Source organism: Leptodactylus fuscus, chromosome 8, assembly GCF_031893055.1.
Source record: "Leptodactylus fuscus isolate aLepFus1 chromosome 8, aLepFus1.hap2, whole genome shotgun sequence".
In the NCBI taxonomy this organism is placed as follows: domain Eukaryota; kingdom Metazoa; phylum Chordata; class Amphibia; order Anura; family Leptodactylidae; genus Leptodactylus; species Leptodactylus fuscus.
Window position 1 is genome coordinate 24360613 of NC_134272.1, and position 23664 is coordinate 24384276.

At 40.0% G+C, this 23664-nt stretch overlaps 1 protein-coding gene across 1 annotated transcript in view; it reads right to left on the reverse strand.

Annotated features, from left to right (window-relative positions):
- SPAG16 (sperm associated antigen 16) overlaps positions 1 to 23664 on the reverse strand; it is a 587076-nt gene that overhangs the window by 272661 nt on the left and 290751 nt on the right. The window contains exons 11-12 of the mRNA XM_075284951.1: positions 23075 to 23218; positions 1273 to 1458 (exon numbers count right to left, since the gene is read on the reverse strand). Of these exons, the coding sequence (XP_075141052.1) occupies positions 1273 to 1458; positions 23075 to 23218 (330 nt within the window). The remainder of the gene's footprint in view (positions 1 to 1272; positions 1459 to 23074; positions 23219 to 23664) is intronic.

Here is a 23664-nt window from a genome sequence, read left to right on the forward strand (position 1 = left end):
TTGGACCCCCAATGAAGATCATGTATACTAAAGATACGTCAACAATATATGTGTGATAATTGATAGTCCGCTAATAAACTTTAGGGACACGATGATATCATATCAATGTGGTTGGCACTCTAGTTATGACCAAAGCTCATTGGTAAGATATAAATCTGCAATAATGTAGAAAAAGCAAAATCACAACAGTCAATGAGAGCAGAATACTGGAATATCAAGTAGATCCCAGCGTGTAACCTAACAGCATCTGGTTTCTATCATTCATCCCCATGATAATATTCAGAAGTGATCGTGAATAATGTCAGACAAGCATGAAACGTTGGCTTGAATGTGCTTCAGATACTCCAATTGCCAATACTTAAAAAAAAGAGAAAAAAATAATTAAAAAAAAAAAATAATAATAATAATAATAATAAAAAGTAAGATAATTTATAGGTTTATAATACGTAAGAGGTGACCCCGATGACCTGATAGCACATGCTTGATGGACTTAAAACTTTAATTCTTTAATGCAAAAATTCTACGTGCCAGCTGGATACATCCATGTGTACAAGAGGCAATGAGGGGAGCTGGACGGAGTTTTATTTTCCAGTTGCCAATACTTAAAAAATAAAAAGCAAGGATCAATTATGAACTTTAGGTCAGTTCTAAAATGTCCCCAAACCATAAGTAAATTAGGAGTAAGAACATACCCTTGTAGGCACAAGTTGATGAAGCAATTTATAGCATATTATTATTATTATGGTATTATTATTATTATTATTATTATTATTATTATTATTATTATTATTGGCCAATCAGTTTGAACGCGCATTTTGGTCAGGGTCTCTTTTTCCAGATTTCCCTACAGACAACTACAAGTGCTTTAGCTCTCTTCTGAAATTGCAGACCAATGGTGCCCCTATAGCCATGAATAAACTTTCAGCCTCTGACTGCATCATAGTTGTCAGTAGGCAGATATCCCAAATGTGGCCCCTCCTACAATGCACTGGCCAACTGATTTGCATATTTGTAATATTGTAATAAGATGATTTTCTCTTCATTTATCTTTCAGTGGCTTATGGTCATAAAGTGTGTTCCTTCTCCCATCGATGGCACCCCTACACTGCACCATCATTGGTTTGGGAGGCATATTGGACCTTGCTACCTATTTAAGAAACCTTATATATTGTATCTCGATATGATAATATAAATCACCGAAAAGCTACACAAACAGTGAATATGACAATTAGTCTTGCTATTATATCGTAGAGGTTGACACGAGCAAAATACCTGTTGAGATCCCATATTTTGCTGTTGTTATCCAGGGAACAAGAGGCCAGGAAATCTCCACACGTGTGCCAGGAGCAGCCCCAGACGGCATGTGTATGTCCTTCCAACGTCAGGATACATTCAGACTTGGCAAAGTCCCAAATACGAACTGTTGAGTCACCGGAACATGTCGCCAGCTTTGTGCCGCTAAAAAAAAATAAAGCAAAGGATAAGGTGCCAACATTTTGGACAGAATATGACACATGTGCTAACGTAATGTGAACATTTCATATATATCTGATAAAATATCCATCATTTTTCTAAACAGCATATACATCCATCTGTGACGTTTGACTATATACAAGTCCATCATGGGGTTTCCCTTGACAAGTGCTATCACTAAGGCTTGAGGTCACATCATAATAAAGAGATATCATCAAGCACAAAATGCTAAACATGTAAGTACTGCAAGATATGAGGATATGGCCTCATGCATATAACCATAGTATGGCGCCATACAAGCTTGGAGCCAAAGAGGTAATGTTATCCTATGGAGGTGTACTTGCATCAGTCATACATCTATCCAGAGGTTCGGCGCCATGATGCATTGGATACACTGAGTTTTCCGTCAACAAACATTTGCATCTTTTCAGGAACTTGTATGGAGCTTGTACAGCACTCACTGCAGAATATTATTTGCCATACTTTACATTACATCTATACAGAGTGCTGTCTACTATGGATATTTCATACTGTATGGTTGTGCGACAGTGGTTTAAAGAGGCTCATTTCAACTACACTTACTGCTGCTTAGAATTGTAACATCTGGACTCCAGTATGATAACCATACAGGAATCCTCCTTAACTAAGATTTTAGAAGCAACTATATTTCATATAAAACACAGGGTATAGACTGTACAGAATCTTTACAGCTACATTAAGATCACTGAGGCTGGAAGCCATTACTCTCTCTGCAACCCAAAGTCGCCCCTCACCAGTGGTTGCATTCTGCATGGTACTAAAATACAATATCGACGTGTGCAGTTAGCAGGTCACATTGGAATAGATGGCTTTGACCAAAAATGTGCCAGACGTCAGGCCCCTCACCCCCCCTAAAAAAAACCCTAAAAAAACAAACACATTTCACAACAACAAAAGACTATGATGAGTATAACCCTGCGCCATTTCTGTGCCGCTACATTCAGTTTCATACCTTGAGATGTACATCATTGTTACGCGGCCACAAGTTGCACAAGTCTTGTCATAAACCATCAAGACATTGATTAAGAAATACTCTCTAATTAATCGGATATCTCAAGATCCAGAAGATGGAGTATTTTGTGACACCATGATTAAGGAGGCAAAATCATTTACTTTCATAGTATCACCCTATGTAAAGATGGCTGAAGAGGTTTCCGGGATAAAAATGTAGATGGTCTATCCTAAATATCAGATCAGTGGGGGTCTGACACCCAACACCCCCATTAATCAGCTTTTATGGACAGCTGACACACGGATAACAGAACTGGTCAAACCAGGATTCTGCAGATTATCTCTCATTCACTTTAAAAGGAGCTATAGACACAGCCATCTCCAACTTGAATCGGATAACTCGCTGCACCATGAGAACTCACAACAAACCAAACCACTGAAAGCAATGGAAAAACAAGCCATGATTAGCAATTATTTACTTATCATGTTAAAAGTCATATTAAGCAGACCTATAGACTCCACATAATCAGTGAAGGCTCCAATTCTCAGACTCCGCCCATCTGACACTTGGCACCTCTCCCCCGGATAGGTAACAAATTGTCATTCTAGGAACAGGTTAAGTTTTCTCGTATGTACGGCATCTCTTTTAATTAATGTTTGCTTCAGGCTAATATAATAAGATGAAAGAGTGTATAAAGCAATATCAAATCATCAAAAGTAAACCAAAAGATAACATTTCCTTTCTTCTTTTTGCAAGCAAACTTAATTTCATATTCAACTATTGTTGCTCCTATTTGATGTGTTTTATTACAAAAGGAACCTTGATTCATTTCGGTTACAGTGAAGCAGATGGCCATGGAAGTCAAGCATCTCTGCAACATTTATTTTAGCTGTAATGTGATTGTTCTGCCTCATTCTTCTGGCAAAGCTGAACTGCCCATTAAATGCACAGCGGCTCCCATGCACACGGCCCCTCTATGCATCATCAAGTACGTCCAGTATCCTTGTGCTGTTTGGTGTAACAATAAGTCTCAATGAGGTCGCTTTCTTACAATGATGAGACTAAATGTCATGTTGTCTATGTTATTATTACGATTGTATCATCAGTGGCGTAACTAAAGTCTTGTGGGCCCGATGCAATCTTTTGTCCAGGGCCCCCCTACCTCATCCCTATAGTGATGGTGGGTGGTGAGGAGTTTAATCCACCTTAGTGTGGCTCTCCTTGGCTTATGGGCCAGATGGAAGCTGCAATCTCAATACTGATGCCAGTGCTTATGCCCCCCAGAGGGGTCACACTGGGCAGACCGCCACTGATAGGGAAGTCAATTTAGCAATACGGTAAGTCATCCCTTGCATATACAGTGTTGGCCAAAAGTACTGGCCCCCCTGCAATTCTGTCAGATAATACTCTTTTTCTTCCAGAAAATGATTGCAAGCACAAACACTTTGGTAATATCTTCATTTATTTTGCTTGCAATGAAAAAAACACAAAAGAGAATGGAAAAAAAAAAGGTCAAATCATTGATCATTTTACACAAAACTCCAAAAATGGGCCGGACAGAAGTATTGGCCCCCTCAGCCTAATACAGCACAACCTTTAGACAAAATAACTGCGCATAACCGCTTCCGGTAACCAGCAATGAGTTTCTTACAAGGCTCTGCTGGAATTTTAGACCATTCTTCTTTGGCAAACTGCTCCAGGTCCCTGAGATGTGAAGGGGGCCTTCTCCAAACTGCCATCAAGAGATCTCTCCTCCCCCACAGGTGTTCTATGGGATTCAGGGCTGGACTCATTGCTGGTCACTTTACAAGTCTCCAGTGCTTTCTCTCAAACCATTTTCTAGTGCTTTTTGAAGTGTGTTTTGGGTCATTGTCCTGCTGGAAGACCCCTGACCTCTGAGGGAGACCCAGCTTTCTCACACTGGGCCCTACATTATGCTGCACAATGTGTTGGTCGTCTTCAGACTTCATAATGCCATGCACATGGTCAAGCAGTCCAGTGCCAGAGACAGCAAAGCAACCCCAAAACATCAGGGAACCTCCACCATGTCTGACTGTAGGGACCATGTTCTTTTCTTTGAAGGCCTCTTTTTTTCCTGTAAACTCTATGTTGATGCCTTTTCCTACTTTTGTCTCATCTGACCAGAGAACATTCTTCCAAAACGTTTTTGGCATTCTCAGGTAAGTTTTGGCAAACTCCAGCCTGGCTTTTTTCTGTCTCTGGGTAAGAAGTGGGGTCTTCCTGGGTCTCCTACCATACAGTCCCTTTTCATTCAGACGCTGACGGATAGTATGGGGTGACACTGTTGTACCCTCGGACTGCAGGGCAGCTTGAACTTGTTTGGATGCTAGTTGAGGATCTTTATCCACCATCCGAACAATCTTGTGTTGAAATCTCTCATCAATTTTTCTTTTCCGTCCACATCTAGGGAGGTTAGCCACAGTGCCATGGGCTTTAAACATCTTGATGACACTGCACACGGTAGACACAGGAACATTCAGGTCTTTGGAGATGGACTTGTAGCCTTGAGATTGCTCATGCTTCCTCACAATTTTGCTTCTCAAGTCCTCAGACAGTTCTTTGGTCTTCTTTCTTTTCTCCATGCTCAATGTGGTACACACAAGGACTCAGGACAGAGGTTGAGTCAACTTTAATCCATTTCAACTGGCTGCAAGTGTGATTTAGTTATTGCCACCACCTGTTAGGTGCCTCAGGTAAGTAACAGGTGCTGTTAATTACACAAATTAGAGAAGCATCACATGATTTTTCAAACAGTGCCAATACTTTTGTCCACACCCTTTTTTATGTTTGCTGTGGAATTATATCCAATTTGGCTTTTTGACAATTCTTTTTGTGGTTTTCCATTGAAGACAAATTAAATGAAGATAATAATACCAAAGAATTTGTGATTGCAATCATTTTCTGGAAGAAAATGAGTATTATCTGACAGAATTGCAGGGGTGCCAATACTTTTGGCCAACACTGTATATATTTAGTTAGTGAAACGTTTTTAATTATAGCAATGACTCTCTTTCCTACAATCTATTACAATGTTCACCCTTTGTAATATAATTCAACTTGCCACAAGTAATAATTACTCCAAATGAGCCGGCAAGCTGAAACAATAGAGAGAACATTTAGAAAAAAATCCCCATGTCCCTGGGCCTTAAAGTGTCAAGATAAAGTATTCTCAGTGCAAATATTGGAAATACCGTTCATTGTTTATTGATCAGGAATAGTGTAGTTTATCACATGTACCAGGATTGTGCTATTTTAGACTAATCTCCTGGTCCTGGCACTTCTACTTCAACGTTCTGCCACAGACTATGCTGGTGACATGCCGGACTAGCTCCACTCAATAGTTAAACCATGTTTCGGCATCGGCTAGTGTACCGAGCCAAAGAGTTACCCCCCCCCCCTTCTAGTACGTCAGTGCTAGGATCAGGTGAGAGCTTCTTAAGATAGATGATCTGAGAATGTTTGGTAAATAAAGTGTAGAAGTTTATTTATTTTTTACAATACATAAACAAATGGTATTTTTTTGCCCCTGAACAGCCCCTTTAAGTTCACCCTACCTACTAAACCTAGAAAAATTAAGGCTATACACTGACTACATTGTACACCGGTTATAATGTGTTGGTACAGTTATCTATAACTGGAGTAGGGTTGAACGATCGAGAAAGATCAGCGATCGAGCAAATTTCACGATCGCAATCGGCTGGAAAATGAGCGGAAATCAGATTTTGAAATCTCAAGATTAGCTCAACCTCACTGTATATATAATATACAATTAGGGTTGAGCGATCGGGATTGGAAAAGATCGGATCCCGATCGACGATCGAGCAAATTCCACGATCGGGATTGACTAGAAAATGATTGGTAATCGGATTTTAAAATCAATCCTGAAATCTCATGATCGCTCAACCCCAACTGGAGCTAACCAGAACTTTTTTTTTTTTTTTTCATTTAAATAAATGCCGTATTGAGGTGACCGGTTACTATATACTGCATAGGGGCTCTTGGAAAGTTCTCCTGCAATCCTATTTCCATATATTGCGCTCTTCCTTGTAACCAGACCAAACATGTTTGTTATCAAAATGAATGTAAACTAATCCAACACTGAAAGGAAAATTTCCTTTTGCCGATATTTGCTGCTTGGTATTAACAGGTTTTCTGGAACATTAATATTGATGTCTTGTGGTCAGAATAGGACATTGATATTAGCACAGTAGGCCACCATACTGTTGTCTGAAGGGGGCACAAAGTTCAGACAAGCAGCAAATCTCCTTCCCCTTCACTACACCTTGTATTGGTAATGTCTGGTATTGCAGATCTTACTGAAACCAAATTGCAGAATACCAGGCATGTTCACTGCAAAACGTAGATTATTCTACCTGTCAACTGAACATTGAAGGGATACGGCTCCCAGTCAGTAAGTATTGGTATACTATCGTATGGCAGTGAAATCACTGAGCCATTCCACGCATAGGTTCCCCTAAAATGTTTGTACCCCTATAAATGTACAGGAATGATAAACATGATGATATCACTGTATAGTTATGTCGCATGGAACGGATAAGGCAAACAATGATACCACAGCGATAATAACATTTTAGAAACAAGGTGATGTTACAATAAAGGGATACTAATCATTGTGATGTCATAGTGAACAGTTATGTCACATCACATGGATAATACATATAGTGAAGCCACATAACAGAAATATTAAGCAAAGGGGTAGTAAACATTGTGATGTCATAGCTAAAGCCTAAGGAGCACCGCACATGGATAATAAACAGTCATGTTAGAGTAAGGCAATACCAAACTAAGGGATAGTAACTATTGTGATGTCATAAGAAGCACAGTTATGTCATAGGACATGAATAATAAACACAGTGATGTCACAGATGAGGAATAAGCACCAGGAGTGGTGTCATAAAACAGGATTAATAAATGTGATGATGTCACAATACATAAATAATATAAATAAACTAACATTGGTATTCTTTGATGTGCTACAGTGCCTATCGAGTCCCTTTAGATCCTACGGTACAAGTAGGACTGTAACCTCAATGCCCCATTTTGTTACGTTTGTTAACCCTGTTGTGTCTCCACACTCTACCCTTAAAGGGGCTGCCCCATCTCAAGGATCCTATCTATACTGCTATCTTAAGTGGATTTAAGATTTTTCATAAATAGATTGCTTCATCAAAACTGCTTTGTTTGGACCCACGGACCTGGGGATGATCTTTTCTCTCCGCCCAGGACAAGTGACGTAGCTCCCTGCTCTCAGGAGGGAAGGGGAGCTGAGTGTTCGGAGCTTGTATTTCTGAGCTGTTTATCTCTAATTGAATTTTGCTGATAAAGGCTTAGATAGGGAGACTGCTACCTCTGTATGTAAGCACAGACCTAAAACTGAGTTTATTGCAAGCTGACTCTTGTTCTTGTAGCATGTAAATTTGGGATTCTCATCACCTATCAAATCCAGCTCTGCTACATCAGCTTCATATTGTGCATCTTCTAGTGATACTGTGCTAATTTATTTATAACCATCCCTCATTAGCAGAGCTGGCTTTGCCTGTGAAACCCCACCCACCAATTCACCGAGAAAACCAGGAAGTGAACAGAGCACACAACGGGCAAGTTGGTGAACAGGCGAGTTGGGAATACTCCTTTAAGAGCAGCAACTTAAAAGGAAGTCTGCCAGCAGTACCCCTAATCCCAATACCTTGAAGAAGGGATCCTACAGTTTTAAATATCTCTCTGTTATTCAGTTTTGTGAACCCATTTTCATTTAAATTGATGTTTTTCATATGGAAATAAGAGGAATGTGTTTTGGTGGCGTGCCGAACATATCCAGGCTTCAGTCTCAGCTCTAGGTCATCAGGCAAAGCACTTTCCTTATTTACTGCAGACAGACTCCCTTTAAGTGCCCCCTACTCTCCAGCATGCATTATACAGTATGTTATATGGATTTTCTCTATACATTTAACATGTTTAAGGTTTTATAATAAAATCAGGACCAGCAGTGAATTATTAATAGCTGTCGAATTTCAGCTAAAAAGACAGCAGTAGACGCACCTGAAGTTGGCAATTGTTATGGCAAGATGTGAATGTAAGATCAGAACTGTGTAGCTAGAGAAAAAGCTCTCGCAAGACTCCGCACTGGGACTGTAAGGATTAATATTGCAAAGACAAGAACTACACATAGATCACACATAGCTCTCCATGGGCACTTTCCTCTATGCATAAAAACCTATTAAATATGCAGGTAAAATGATACTTTTCTTCATCACTATTTCATACATTTGCTTCTATTATTTTGCTTTTTCATGTTTTCTATGCCGTCGCCAGGGATAGCGCTCAGTTAAGATCGGCAATGCTGTTGTTTTCTCAGTAATACACATAATGGATTGCTAGGATACACTTATGTTAGCCATGTCAAGGGATTCTTTTTGTCTATGTTTGTTAGTAGAAATGCATAAAAAAATATCTTCATATAAAACAGGATCAATCATGGACAAAACCTTCATAAACCTCGCAAAGAAATGCAGAGATATAAAAAGTATCCTTCCATTACACTGTGAGAGGGTGAAGGGTGTGGTCTGGGAGAACAGGTATGTCCCAGCCAGGCACCTATAGGGTGTTTGGTAAAGACCCACACCAGGGAGGTCATCTGTGTAATCAAGGCCTGATATAGTCTGTGTGTGAGGACTAGGAGGGTGGCACCACACTGACAAAGCTGACCTGTCCAAACCAAATCTACAAAGTAGGGACTGTGTCACCCATTGTTGTTGCCAAGGCGGGAGACTGGTAGCCAGGCTTCTGTATAGACAGGAAAAAGTTTTCCCATGTTTAGTGAGTTCTCAGCCGAGAAGGCTTTTATTTTGTTTATTCTGTGCCTTTAAAAAGGCAGTGCCCGCACTACAAGTTACTAAAGCCTGAACCTGTGTGCAATCCAGTGACTGTGTCCTTGTTTCCTGCACTGCTACCGAACATCTACCTGAGCGATTCCCCACGACACCTAAAATAAAAAGGGAATGTTGCATATCGTTCTTGCTTACGTCTACAGCCCTTGTGCAGATCTGTATATCTTCATGGCAGACAACAGGTACCAGGCACCCACCAGGTGCACAGTCAGGAAAGGGTCTGGCCATATTTCCTCTAAAAATCCGGTAGAAGAAGGTAGATGTTGCGGGGAGGACCGGAGCCTCTGCAGCACTGTGAAAAGGCCGCCGGCCATCTTGAGTCCCCACTGATATTTCAGTTCACCTTTTCTTACAATCGGAAGAGACTAGCCAGTTTCCTTGGATTTGCACCCATTCACTTGTAAGGTGTCGTCTGTGCTGCTTTGGACTTTATTTTTTTTAAATATATCTATCTAATACAATAATAATTAAAAAAAAAAAACAGGATGGCACTCGAAAAATAGAAAACAAAATATTAGTTCAAGGTGTGACCTTTCAGGACCTTTTTCAGCAGGCCATTGGAAGAAGTAGGGCTAGTTCACACGTGGGCAAAGGGGCGGATTTTGACAGCGGATTTCACTTCAAAATCCGGCCCTTTACAATGGTGGTCTATGTAGACCACCGGGCTTTTCTTTTCCGCTAGCGGCGGGCTGCCGCTAGCGGAGAAAAGAAGCGACCTGCCCTATCTTCAGGCGGAAGCCGCGCGGACTCAGCCGCGCGGCTTCCGCCCCCGGCAGTTCCCTCCTATGTCGGCTCATTCATTTGAGCCGACAGCGGAGGGGAAAGCCGTGACCGCGATGGTCGTGGCAGGCGGGTTTTGACAAGAGAGAGACGCGGCTCGCCACGTCTCTCTCGGTGTCAAAACCCGCGTGGGCAGTTCACGTGTGAACTGACCCGTAGAGCTACCAGGAAGAAGAAGAGAATAATAGTCTACCTGTCCAATAAGAGGCGGTGTGTCCTAGACTACCTCCGACCTCCTATAGACACTGTAGTCACAGATCTCAGTTCTGTCCTAATGGAGATGAACTAGAAAGCAGTCAAGCAACAAGATCTCAGGAAAATAAATAACAGATTGGCATCTCTTTTTGGGGTGGACGTTCATGTAATTTCTGAGCTTCCCACTGGGGAGTCTCTTTAGGTATTTTCAACTAAGTCATACTCAATTATGTGTTGTATAGATAGCGAGTAGAATGGATTTGCATTCAAAGAAGCACAATCATCTAGAAATTGACGCTCCTTGAACCAATTAAGCAATTTCAAGCTCGGGAAAACACTGCCGAGGTCAATGGAATGGACAGTTTTATTGAATTTGCACTTAATGGCTGCAACCTAGCTTATTTGTTAAATATCTCCGTAGCAGGAGACACAGTCTCAGCCTTGTGAACCTCAAGTGTTGACGATGAGTTTAATAAAGGTCATGTCTGGGGGTACATACAGCTTGTTATGCTATGTAGATACTGTCACACTATCCAATTATCTACAGTACTTGCTGAAAGTCTTAGTCTGTAGTTTGTCTTGGAAGATTTTCTTGGAAACTTTTTCATTATGCATATTAGGAAAGAGATAAAGTTCAACCAATCAGCCTGTAGAAAATAGATTCCTATAACATATTCCTATAATACATATATTATTCCTAAATATATTCCTAATACAGATAGATAGATAGATAGATAGATAGATAGATAGATAGATAGATAGATAGATAGATAGATAGTAACAGTGCTCTGGATACTCAGTATTTAACAGTAGTAGTACAATGCTATAACCTGACCCGTGTGTGTGCATATGTGTATATTACACACATGGACAATATTTCTAGTCCCCCTCGTTTAATGAATGAAAACCCCACAATGGTCACAGAAATAACTTGAATCTGACAAAAGTAATAATAAATAAAATTCTATGAAAATGAACAAATGAAAGTCAGACATTCAACAGAATAAAAAAAATAAAACTCATGAAACAGGCCAGGACAGAAATGACGGTTCCCATAACTTAATATTTTGTTGCACAACCTTTTCGAAGCAATCGCTGCGATCGCACGATTCCTGTAACAGTCAATGAGACTTCTGCACCTCTCAGCAGGTATTTTGGGCCACTCCTCATGAGTAACCTGCTCCAGTTGTCTCGGGTGTGAAGGTGCCTTTTCCAGACATTTCAGCTCCTTCCAAAGATGCTCAATAGGATTTAGGTCAGGGCTCATAGGAGGCCTGTGTTTCCCCCTTAGCCATTCTTGGGTGTTTTTAGCGGTGTGTTTTGGGTCATTATCCTGTTGCAAGATCCATGACCTGCAACAGAGACACTGGGCAGCACATTTCTCTCTAGAATCTTGATAGTCTTGAGATTTCATTGTACCCTGCACAGATTCAAGACACCCTGCGCCAGAGGCAGCAAAGCAGCCCCAGAACATAACAGAGCCTCCTCCATGTTTCACAGTAGGGACAGTGTTCTTTTTAAGATATGCTTCATTTTTCTATTTGTGAACATAGAGCTCATGTGCTTTACCAAAAAACTTCAATTTTTATTTTTGTTTCATCTGTCCATAGGACATTCTCCCAGAAGCTTTGAGACTTGTCAACATGGAGTTTGGTTATTATAAATTTGTCGGATTCCGCATCAAAATCCAGACCAAAAACCGCCGTCTGAACCCAGCTTTAGAAGTTTGGGGCACTCAGGTGTATTGGCTTAAGTAGCGGACAATAAGAATACTTTAGATGTTTAGAAGATGGCACGTGGGTCTGAACACAAGCAACATGCCGAGTGGCACAATGTAGAGGTAGTGGTGCGGAGCAAGATACCAACCTCCAAGACAAGTGAACCACTTGGTCATTACATTGTAGTTGACTGGGGCAGTTTTTTAAAAGGTGGCATCCAATAGTTATGAGCACAATGGCCATTTGTTATGGACGCAACCTTTGGATTACTGTACGCTAATAAAATTTGGACTAGAGTAGAAATACATGGAAGTAGATCTGCAATTATAATGTTAATGAAATTCCAGAAAAACCACTAGTCATAAATCAAAAACCTTTCACAGCACCCCACAGGTAAAGAACAGCTCTGTTTTTGCTTTTTTTTTCCCCTGCCCAACTGATCTATTCCTTGTCTAACATGAATTAAAATAATTATAGGATATACATCATTTGTGAGGCTGCTTAATAATTGCATACCGCCTTGCTCCTTTTGCCCTTCAGCGTGCCTTTTATTAACTATTCCAGCGTTTACTAGGTTGCAGCACTACGCTACGAGATTGAATCATCCAGCCGGCATCCATATTCATGATGGCGTCAATCATTATGAGTGAGGAGGCGCCAAATTAATAGAAAATTCTGCAACAACACAAGCAAATAAACAATCTTGGTGTGCCATCTGTGGGTAATTAGTTAGCAGCAAGCCATCTCTTCTCCGGAGTTTGTATTATGGATCTTTTTTCTCGTAATTTATGTAAATTTCCACAATTTTTAGGCAAAACAAATTATAGAAACTGTTGCTTTCTAATGAAAAGTAAACTTTGTTTACAGTTCAGTGAATAGAATTCCTTTTATCATGAAACAGTCTGTTGCTCTTGCGGAGAAGATCGCGTTTTTTTGTGTGTTTTTTTTACGGCTATAGGTAATCTTTTAATGTGTGCAATAAAGGAAGGATTGGCCTTGTGCCGTTCCTAAAACTCTATCTTCTCAACTGTTAAATAGGATTTTGAGTCTGTCAGCAAAGCTTGCTTTATTGATAATTGTCAAGGTTCCCATTATCCACCTTTTACTGAAGAAAGAGCAAACCTGGCTTAGTGCTATTTAATGCTTACAAATAAAACGGGAAACAAATCCCAGGCGCCCGATTCATTCGCTGTATTTGCATAAATCATTCAATCAGTTTTTCAAAGGAGGACAACGACTAATCTGGTTATTTTGCGGTGGTAAATATAAGTTATAGAATATTAAATGTACTGTATAATAAACTCCGCAGGGTCAACAACTGGAATTGGAGAAACCCATGTAAAATATAGACAAATTAAAGCATTGTCAATGTCCAATTGGTCATGTGCCTATGAATCAATACCAGAAGTCCTCAGGTTACTGTTTAGACTAGAGGTCACTGGAGAGGAACTGATGTCACCACTCACATATGTCACCAGTCCTTTCCAGCGACCACTGAAACCAATTTCAGATATTACATGAGATTTTTTTTATTTATTTTTTTTATGTAGATTGTGAGCCCCATGTAGGGATCACAATGTAATTTTTTTCTCCTATCGGTATGTCTTTGTAGAATGGGAGGAAATCCACACAAACACAGGGAGAACATACAAACTCCTTGCAGATGTTGTTCCTGGCGGGATTCGAACCCAGGACTCCAGCGCCGTAGGGCTGCAGTGCTATCCACTGAGCCACCGTGTTGCCCCAATATTATAGATATTACATGTAGCTTTGGGTGGTTGCTACAAATTTTCAGGCAAAGGCCGTGTCAGGATTCGAACCCAGGATGTAAGGTTGCAAAGTAGGGATGCTACCGCTGTAGCATACAGTCGGATTGATATTACATGAGATTGAGGTCTTCCAGCATTGATACACAAGACCAAACAGGCAACAGATCACTGGGGGCAGGTGAGTGACACGCCATGTAACGTCCCATGAACTACAATGTGACACACCCACTATACAATGTACAACACTTTGCTTTTTAAATAGTGAGAAGGTTGCAGAATTCGTCTGAATTCAATTGGCAGAAATGATGAGTGACAGACCCCCACCTATCCGAAAGACAAGTCATTAAGTTTTTGTTACAGAAAACCCCATAAAAAATAATAATAATAAAAAAAGCTTGCATGTGAAACCCCGCCCACCAATTAACATAGAAAACCGAAGAAGACAACTGTGTTTACAGCCGACAAGCTGGTGAGCGAACAACATGGGAATACCTCTTTAAGACACATATATAAAAAAAATTTTAAAGCGAAACACATACACATTAGCTACCCTTGTGTCTAAAGACCCACAGTCTACAAACATATACATTTTTTTAAGCAACGCTTTAGATTTTTTTTTTTTAAAGGGATAAAACGTAAATACTTCTATACAAAATTGATATCCCCAGAATCATACTGAACCACAGAATCCAGCTGACGTCATTTTGGCTGCACAATAATGGCGTAAGAACAAAGCCCGTAAAAACACATAAATATATAGATCAATATATATGAAAATGAATGCGCAGGTTATTGACAGCAGTGTTACCATTATAATTAGGATAGAGAAGATCTTATTGTAACAAGATGAGGAACAATAATGTAAACCCACCATGAAATCCGTCACACTATTCCCATTGTAGTCAGCCTGTCAAGGGGTAGTCCCTACATTGAAAAAAATATCAATCACACTTAGTCTCGGAATGGCCGTAATTGCATCCACTGTGCGGGATCACTAATCTCATCAATTGTACAAATCCACTAATTTGTCTCCAAATCAAACATAGCTTTGTGTATCTGTACTAGTTCCAATATGTAGACATCCATCAAATGGAAAGACAAAGGTCTACAAGTCTAAGCATGGACATGCTAGATGGAAATTTCCCAGCATTGGCTTAATAGGTCAATCAAGAAAACCAGCACATACGAGGAAACTATGAATAGAAGGTCATAAAACTCAACAGTTACATGAAAACATGGCCGCCATACTAACAATCAAACAGAAATATATGAGCTCACCCAATTATAATAATTACTATAATCATAATTATTTGTCCTGATACTATAGTATCAGGACAAAGAAGCCCCAACTATATATCCTAACAGGCAGTAGGCTACAGATCTTAACACTCTGTTATCCCAGACAGGGTGTGGGCCCTATATATTGCTATAAAGTCCTAGTGTTTGAAGGTTCCTTCACAACTACCGGTGTGTTACTGAACAAAATACATATTGGGACAAGGTGTTATAGGGTTTTGGTGTAAAGGTAAGCCTGGGTACCACCTTTGTCAGGATGGGAACTACTTGGGGCACAGGGTGAGGATTGTAGGGCTCAATAGGATGAGTAAGTAGGACCTCTTTGGTTTGGCAACTCCTACAGATTAGGTGGATTAGCCCTTTACCAGTGTGGATTGGGACTGTTGCCACCTAGCGACCACCATATAGAGCTTGAGGACATAATCTCACCTTGATAATTGGGTAAGATCCATCCAATATTCATGTCTATTACACGTCGAGATATAATTGGTGGGGCCTCTTGATATAATTGGGTGATCACATGGATAGTTGTTTTTGTGATTTTCATGTGAACAAGAGTAGAAGAAAAATTAAAAAAATGTAAAAAACCCAAAAACTAATAAGCATTCTATTCTGAGTCGGATAAGCCCCACTGCTCCAGTGGTCCTCGTTGGTCATACAGTGCTGGTTGTAATGGGACTGTGGTAGCTAATTGGTCATACGTCACATAGTACAAGCAGGGGACAACTAGAGTGGGCGCACTAGAGGAGCAGATATTGAGCGGAGGAGTATTTCATTAAGAGATGAGTACTTCATTCCCTTCATCACATTGTCTGGTCTTGGCCACAATTTTGAAAAGGTCAGAGATATATAAAAAAGTTATTTAAATAAGAATTTTATACATTTCCACAACTTGCCCGCGAAAAAAAAGACACCTTGTTCTGTTCCCGTACACAAAAGCATATATAGAAACTCGGATAAACTTTATTATTTTTCAAATTTTTGGAATTTTGTAAGAGTATTAAAATGATGTTATGCCTTAATCATACTGACCTGGAGAACAAAGGAAATGTCATGTCAAAGGCACAATAATGAATTTTTTTTTTCTCTGCAGATTTTAGGGAATATTAAAGGGGTATTCCCACCTTGCATACTCACCAGTCTTCACTCCTGTAAAATCTTCTTTCTTCCTGGTTTCTTGCATCATTTGGTAGGCGGGGTTTCACATGCAACCTGCCATTTAGCTCCACCCCCAAATTTGCATGTAGCTCCGCCCACCCACATTGGACTATGAAGTACAGGCAGCAGCAACTCCATTCTGTGTTACATACAGAGACTGCCTGTCTCTGCCATAATGAACACAATTGAATGAGCTAGCCTGATAACTGGGAGAACAGAAGAAATGAAAGCAGCTCCTCTCCCCTATCTGCTAACAGGAAGCTAGGTCACGTGGTGTAGACACAGGAATAGCTAGATACACAGGCTCGCTCCCGTGCACTTAGCCCCTTCTCCCTCCCCCTGAGAGCAGCAGATACATCACTTGACTTTTGAGCAGATAAGTCAGGGCTGTGTCAACAATGAATTGAATCAAGTAAGATAGTGGACAAGCAAAGCAGTTTTGCTGAAGCAGTGTATTTAGGAAAAGTCTTACATCCACATTAACAAGCAGTATAGATAGGATCCTTGTGATGGGACAACCCCTTTAACTGGAAGATCCATTTGTCCAATACGGGGGAAAAACCTATAGTTATGTAATTGAAAAAAAATAAAAAATTATGCCTTTGGAAGGCAGGAGTAAAAATTGGTAATGATAAAACTGAAAATATTTACAATGGAAAGGGTTAAATAGATTGGGGCAGATTTTTTTAAGCTATTTTGTAAACCAGTCTTAATAAAGGGTCTGAATTACTAAGAGGCTCGGGATTCTTAATAAATCAGGTGCACGTCCATGCACCAAAATGGAAGTCTACACCAGTCAGGAACTGGCGTAGAATATCTGTATAACACTCAGGATTTTTCCTCCAGTTCGTGACTTGACTTTCTCTTAAAGTGAACCCATATACTGGTGGTATAGTGGTTCTAAACTAGCTGACAGGTTTCCTTTCATTTCAATTTTCAGACAATTAAATTTACAAGCAGGAAGCATTTAGTTGATATTACCAAGGGGACTGACTTAAGCTATGGCCCCACGTTGCGGAAACACAGCTTTTTTTGTGCAGATTTTGTTGCCGTTTTTTGAGCCAAAGCCAACAATGGCTGCAAGAGGAATGGTAGATATACATAAAGTTCTTATACATCTACTTTCTGCCTAACTCACTCCTGGCTTTGGCTTAAAAAACCACAACAAAATCTACAACCAAGAAAGCTGTGTTTCCGCTACATGGGGCCTTAGCCTTATTTGGGTTTTCTGTTCCACTGCCATATTGTTATTAAAGAGGTTTTCCCATCTCACTGTTTAAGAAGTCTTCTCACCTCCTGCATTTCTCCCCCCCCCCATCTTGCTGAACGGAAACACAATACTTATTAAGAGCAGATAATATGCACATGCTTATAGAGAACTGACTCAGTGTTATCTGTGTGTTTACTTAGAGAGATAACAGACAGGACTTTATCAGCAAACTGCAATTAGCTGAATTGATTGTCCTGCCAGCAGAGCTGTAGATAACAGTGAGAGCAGTCAGTGACGTCACTTGTCCTATTTCATAAATCCGAGGTTATGGCAATGCTGTGTAAACAATGGGAGGAATAAGTTCACATAGCAGGCAAACAAAGCAGCATTTCTAAAGCAATATATTTAGGAAAAGGCTACCAGTATATATATAGTATCCTTGAGATGGGAATACTCCTTAACAAAACTTGACATGGCAGCGACAAAGTAAATGAAAAGAGAATTCAAAACAGAGTACAAAAGTGGTGGTGGATATAAGATTCTGGTGGGAATGTTGGTCAAGACATAAGCATTACTAGATCATCTTGGGATTGCTGTTTATTGTTTTTTTTTTGTTTTTTTTTAAATACAGATTAGATCTGTAAGGAACAATAGTGCTGATACAAGATACTGAACTATCAGTTGTGAGCAGGAGATCTCACTACCTACCAAAGGAACTGCCACATGTTATCGGGATAGCTGCCTATGTCCCCACCTCTGCAAAAAAACGTTTCTGCCTGTTATATCTACATGCTGTGACCCCCCTCCTCGTGTCCTCCAACCACAGTCGGGCTGTATTATTAACATCACTCCGCACAGAGAACTAAATGATCCTGCAGTGTGTCTGTGTTTCTTTCTTTTTAGTTGCTATGATTCCTATGATTTCTCTATCTGCCATGTGCTTGTATGTGTTTCTCTCGTTATATACTACTGTACCATCCAGGAAACTGTACCACTGAAATTTCCCCATTGTGGGACTATTAAAGCATTATCTTATCGTATCTTATCAAATCTTGAAGTTGCAATAATTCCTTAATCTATCTTTTTCCGCACTGTACAGAATAAGTAACGGAATTGCTTTTCTACAATGTTTCTAGCATGTTATATGTTCATAAAAGTCAGACTTTTTCCCACTTTCTCACTAATTATCTGCTTCCCTCTAACACCAACCTCGGAGACCCGGCAACTTCCTGACATAAGTGGTTGGAAATTTAACTTCTGTCTTCATATTCAATGAAGTTCTCCAAAGCTAAAATTGCTCGTCCTTGGCTCTTTGTAGATGAATAAGACCTTTAAATAGTGAGGTCAAGCCATACTGTGAATCTCTCTTCACAGTTCAGATGCGGTAAAATGCTGCTTTGTTTAACTGGGGCTAAGGAAACATCGCCTACTGATGACATTTAGCGGCGTTTGAAGCCTTATTTTCATAGTAACTGCTGTGACCCCGAGGGCTTCTAATTCACCGCTATATTTTTTTTATTCATGATGGAGAACTTTTTTAGAATCTGTCCATCATTGTACATAGACATAATCTGAAAATAATACTAGGAGGAGTATGGCATTTCATAAGGAATTTATAAATAACTTTAAAAAAAATCAGAATTCTTATATACATCATTGATATTCACAAATACAGTATAAAAAATAAGACTGTGAAAGGTTTTTGGTCTTGCTGTAAGTAGGTCAATCATCTCAATCTTATAGAACTTTTAGTACATAGCAATCTATACACAGATATACTATATCCACACACTCAAAAGTTAAGCTTTGTTGAGACTGAGGTAGTAGGATTTTTTATGGATACAGGTCTCTTAGGTTTCCGACTCCTTAATAGTGAAGCAGACAATATTAGCGAAACACGCCGTTGTGGACAGAGACATTAGAAAGCAAAAAACCATCTTTTGGGTGCATTCACACAGAGTAACGTGCCGCGTGACCTGGCACGTATACGTCGTGTGAGATTTTGAGCGCTGTATACGCTCCCATTGATTTCAATGGGAGCCGGGATCGTATACGCCACGTTATTTTGCAAAATCACGGCCGCAAAATAACGCGTGTATACAATCCCGGCTCCCATTGAAATCAATGGGAGCGTGTACGGCGCTCAAAATCTCACACGGCATATACGTGCCAGGTCACGCGGCACGTTACTCCGTGTGAATGCACCCTAATACCGATGTGTCCTTACTTACATTTCCTCTTGGCTCAACATCTCAATATGTGTAACACATGATGAATTACTTTTTAAAACAACATGTCCATCTATGAGTGGTCGCCCGGGGTTTGTTTTGGCAATTTTAGCCTTTAGGTTTTCGTAGCAAACCATGATGTCATAGTTACATAGTAGATGAGGTTGGATAAAGACATCAGCCCATCATAATGAATTGGTTTCAAGAGAAACTGGAGTCCTTAACCAAACTGAAGGTAACATAAGGACGGACACATCTGTATTTCTGCCAGTCCAGTAAGCCCAGTTTAATACGTATTTAAGGATCCATACGTTTTATTATCAACATTATCCACATGATGCTTTGACACTACATGAAAGGAAAATATTACAAAATTCTAATAATCTTAAAGTGTGTCTATTTAATGCTCAAGTCTCTAGTTAAAGATGTTTTAAATGACTTAAACGCAAATGTCTAATTCATAGGACAGCATTCGAGTTTGGTGGCAGTCCAAAACCTGGTAAACCCAGAAAGGATCATTCCCTGGAGTGCAGCCCTTTAATATTGCAGATGGGTAGTCCGATCCCCATCAAATAAACATATGGTGGCATATTCTCAAGGATCAGCATCAATGCTTGAAGTTCCAGAAACCCATTTAACTCTGATAACAAAATTCAAAGTCCTCTAAATATTTACTGTTGGAAATAGAATTCAGTTTGTTTTTTAGCTGTATGTGCCATACCCGAATACTACATCTAAAAACATGGATTAAACATATAAAGAAAATCATACTTAAAATAGCAACAATAGCCAATCACATAAGGTATCTCAAATCGCTTCCCAATATCCACCATACATGCTACTGTGGATGTTGGAACTTTAAATATGGCACAAATTTAGGAGCTAAGCATATGCCATGGCTGACCGGTCGCCATTGCTTTACACAGAGACAGATTATAAGTAGAGATGAGCGAACACTATTCGAAACTCCTGTTTCGAATAGTACACACCTGTAGGAATGAATGGACGGCTGCTTCCAATCATTCATATGGGTGTGTACTATTCGAAACGCCGTTTCAAAGAGTGTTCACTCATCTCTAATTATAAGCATTAAGTCTTCAGATGCATTAGTAGAATGCAACCAAGGCACCAGAAGAGCGGAGGTGCATGAGCACAATCATGTCGTGGTCGGTCGCTTTCTCCTAGAGCCGCGATCATTTACATAACAGCTGGGTTCCTATTGAAGTCATGGGCATAGAAGACAATGAATTTTATAAAATGCTGCAATATATTAGTATTGCAGTATATTGTATGAGTTATCATGAGCGTTCATTCAATTCGAGTCCCCCAGGGGTCTAAAAACAGTATAAAACAGTAAAATAAAATATATAAAAATTTCACCTTTTCATAGATCACATACAAAATTAAACAAAAACAACCAAATAGATTAGGCATCCCTGTGTCCAAAAATGTCCTGACTATAAGCATATAAAAATATTGAATCCAATATGGTAAACGCCACAGCAAGAAAAACTCAAACCACTATTCTATTTGTTCTTTGTTTTGCCTCCCCCCCCAAAAAAAATGAACAAGTAGAAATCAAAACAAGAGGTAATCCTGAGGGCTAGTTCACATGGTGCTCCGCGTGTACATATTCCATCGCTGGCATCCCGTCGCGGCATTCAGCGATTGATTAGGCTGAAATGTATGGGCCGGGGCCTTGCACCGTGGACGCCATGGCTGATTTAGCCGCGGAATCCACAGCAAGATAGGACAGCTCGCTTCTTTTTTCTGTTACTAACAGAGCGGCTCCTATTTAAGTCAATGGGAGCAGCGGATTTTGGTGGCGGATTCTGTGTCGAAATCCGCTGCCAACTTGCTCCGTGTGAACAAGCCCTTAGAATGAAATTAATACAAGGTATAACTTGCCCCACAAAAACAAAGACATTACACAGCTTAGTATATGGCATTTCCATGTAATTTGGTATCACTCATGCCGACCCACAGAATATAGGTAACATGTTGTAAGACAATGGTGCAAATGCCGCTTTTATTCTAATTCCACCCTATTCTAATGTTTTGCCAGATTCCCAGTACATTGTACAGAATATTAAACCGTACCACAAGCTCTGCTATAGAAAAATGAATGGTATGGCTTTCGGAAGTAAAAAATAGCTATGGAGGTGCCCAATGTGGGAGCCACGGCGAGAATGAGTTTGAGTAATACATATGAGAGTAAAGTTGTGTTTTGCTATTAAAAAGTGGGAAATAAAAAAAACCAAAAAGCTAAAGGAGTATTTCACCAAAGCCATATGCATACATCAGGAGATATTAGCAACAGATGAAAGCCGCGTTTCCTTCTTTGTATGATATGAAGAAACAGAAATGTTTAGGGCTTTTTCTCCTATTTTAAGAGCACAGTATACGGTATACGGCGCCTTGTACGGATTAGACACCGTCCACTAATGAGAAAATCGGCTCTCCGTGTACCGGGGTCCCTCGACACCATGGAAACAATGTATTAGCAAAATCTGATTAACATTCTCTTCACCAAGCTGAGCTTTACTTTCCCACTGTTCTCCGACACAGCATTTCATCTCCCTAATAAAAGAAGGGACGGGTGGTAAGAGCGTGTTTATATACCAACGTGCCATAAATTGTTCTTTACCCTAGTATATTTTACACTGATTGAGTCAATATAGGCGGTAAATACGTCCGTAAGATGATAGTAAGACTATGTGGCATGAAGGTTACCGGGGATTATTGAGGGCAGAGAGGACTTCGAGCATTACGACTGGTTGCTAATGGATCATGTCTGTGCTGATCTTCTGATATATCATCTGCTAGAAAACCCAATTAACATCACAGTACTGGCTACGTCGCACACACAAAGACCCTGGAAACAAACATTTCATATTATTATCATCATTAATCCATAAACCGGGTTTACAGTTACCCGGGAAGAAAGTCTCTGGACGTTGTGATGTTTTCATCGGCTTATGTTCAAACCAGGCACAAGACTGCCATTACACACAAAGCTCTGGCTAACCTTGAAAGGAAGCGAATTGTCGGAGACACCATACAACTATGCAGATGAAATTTACTGCTTTCCCTCGACCATTACTAACAGAATTCCGCTGTAAATAGATTTCAACTTGTTGCCTATATTTCACAGGCTGCCTGACTTCTAAAGCACTTTCTCATTTGTTCGATACTTTCAACCTTCATGACACTATATCACATTGTGTTGATCGCTGGAAATTGCATTTTGGCTTCCCTTGTAGAGTACAAAACATTAATATCATTTAGATGTTGCCACCGTTCATTAGGATAAACAGATTTGCTTACTTTGGATGGAAGCAGCAGCCAGAAAGCCAATCAGAGTGTCCTTCACCGGTCATGATGATCTCTCCACTGGGAATGGACCACATCTTCCATAGGCGGTCATCACTGGCGGTGACCAAGATTTCCTTACGAGGATGCAAGGCCAAGCTATAAGACAGATCGGGAAAATGAGGAATAATTAGAGCAGATAGAAACAAACATGATAAAATATTACTAATAGCATATTATATATTATACACATACACACACAGTTGGAAAAAATGTACATTAACTTTCAGAAAATTTTGATGAGGATTCCAATTTCACACGAACAAATCACAATATACTCCTCAACAGGCTGCGATTCACATCACAACCAATGGGTGGCCATATATAGACAAATACAGAGCAAGTGGAGCAAATATACAGTGTATCATAATATCACATTATTTTTCAAAGCTGATCATCTAAGGCTAAAGGCTAGTTTCACACCAACACTTGAACACCATTCGGGGTTCCCATCCCTGTACCCGTTTAAAAAATGCGGAGAGAAAAGCGCTGCAAGTAGCATTTTCCTTTTCGGGCAGAAATCTGGCAGACTCCTTTATAGTCTA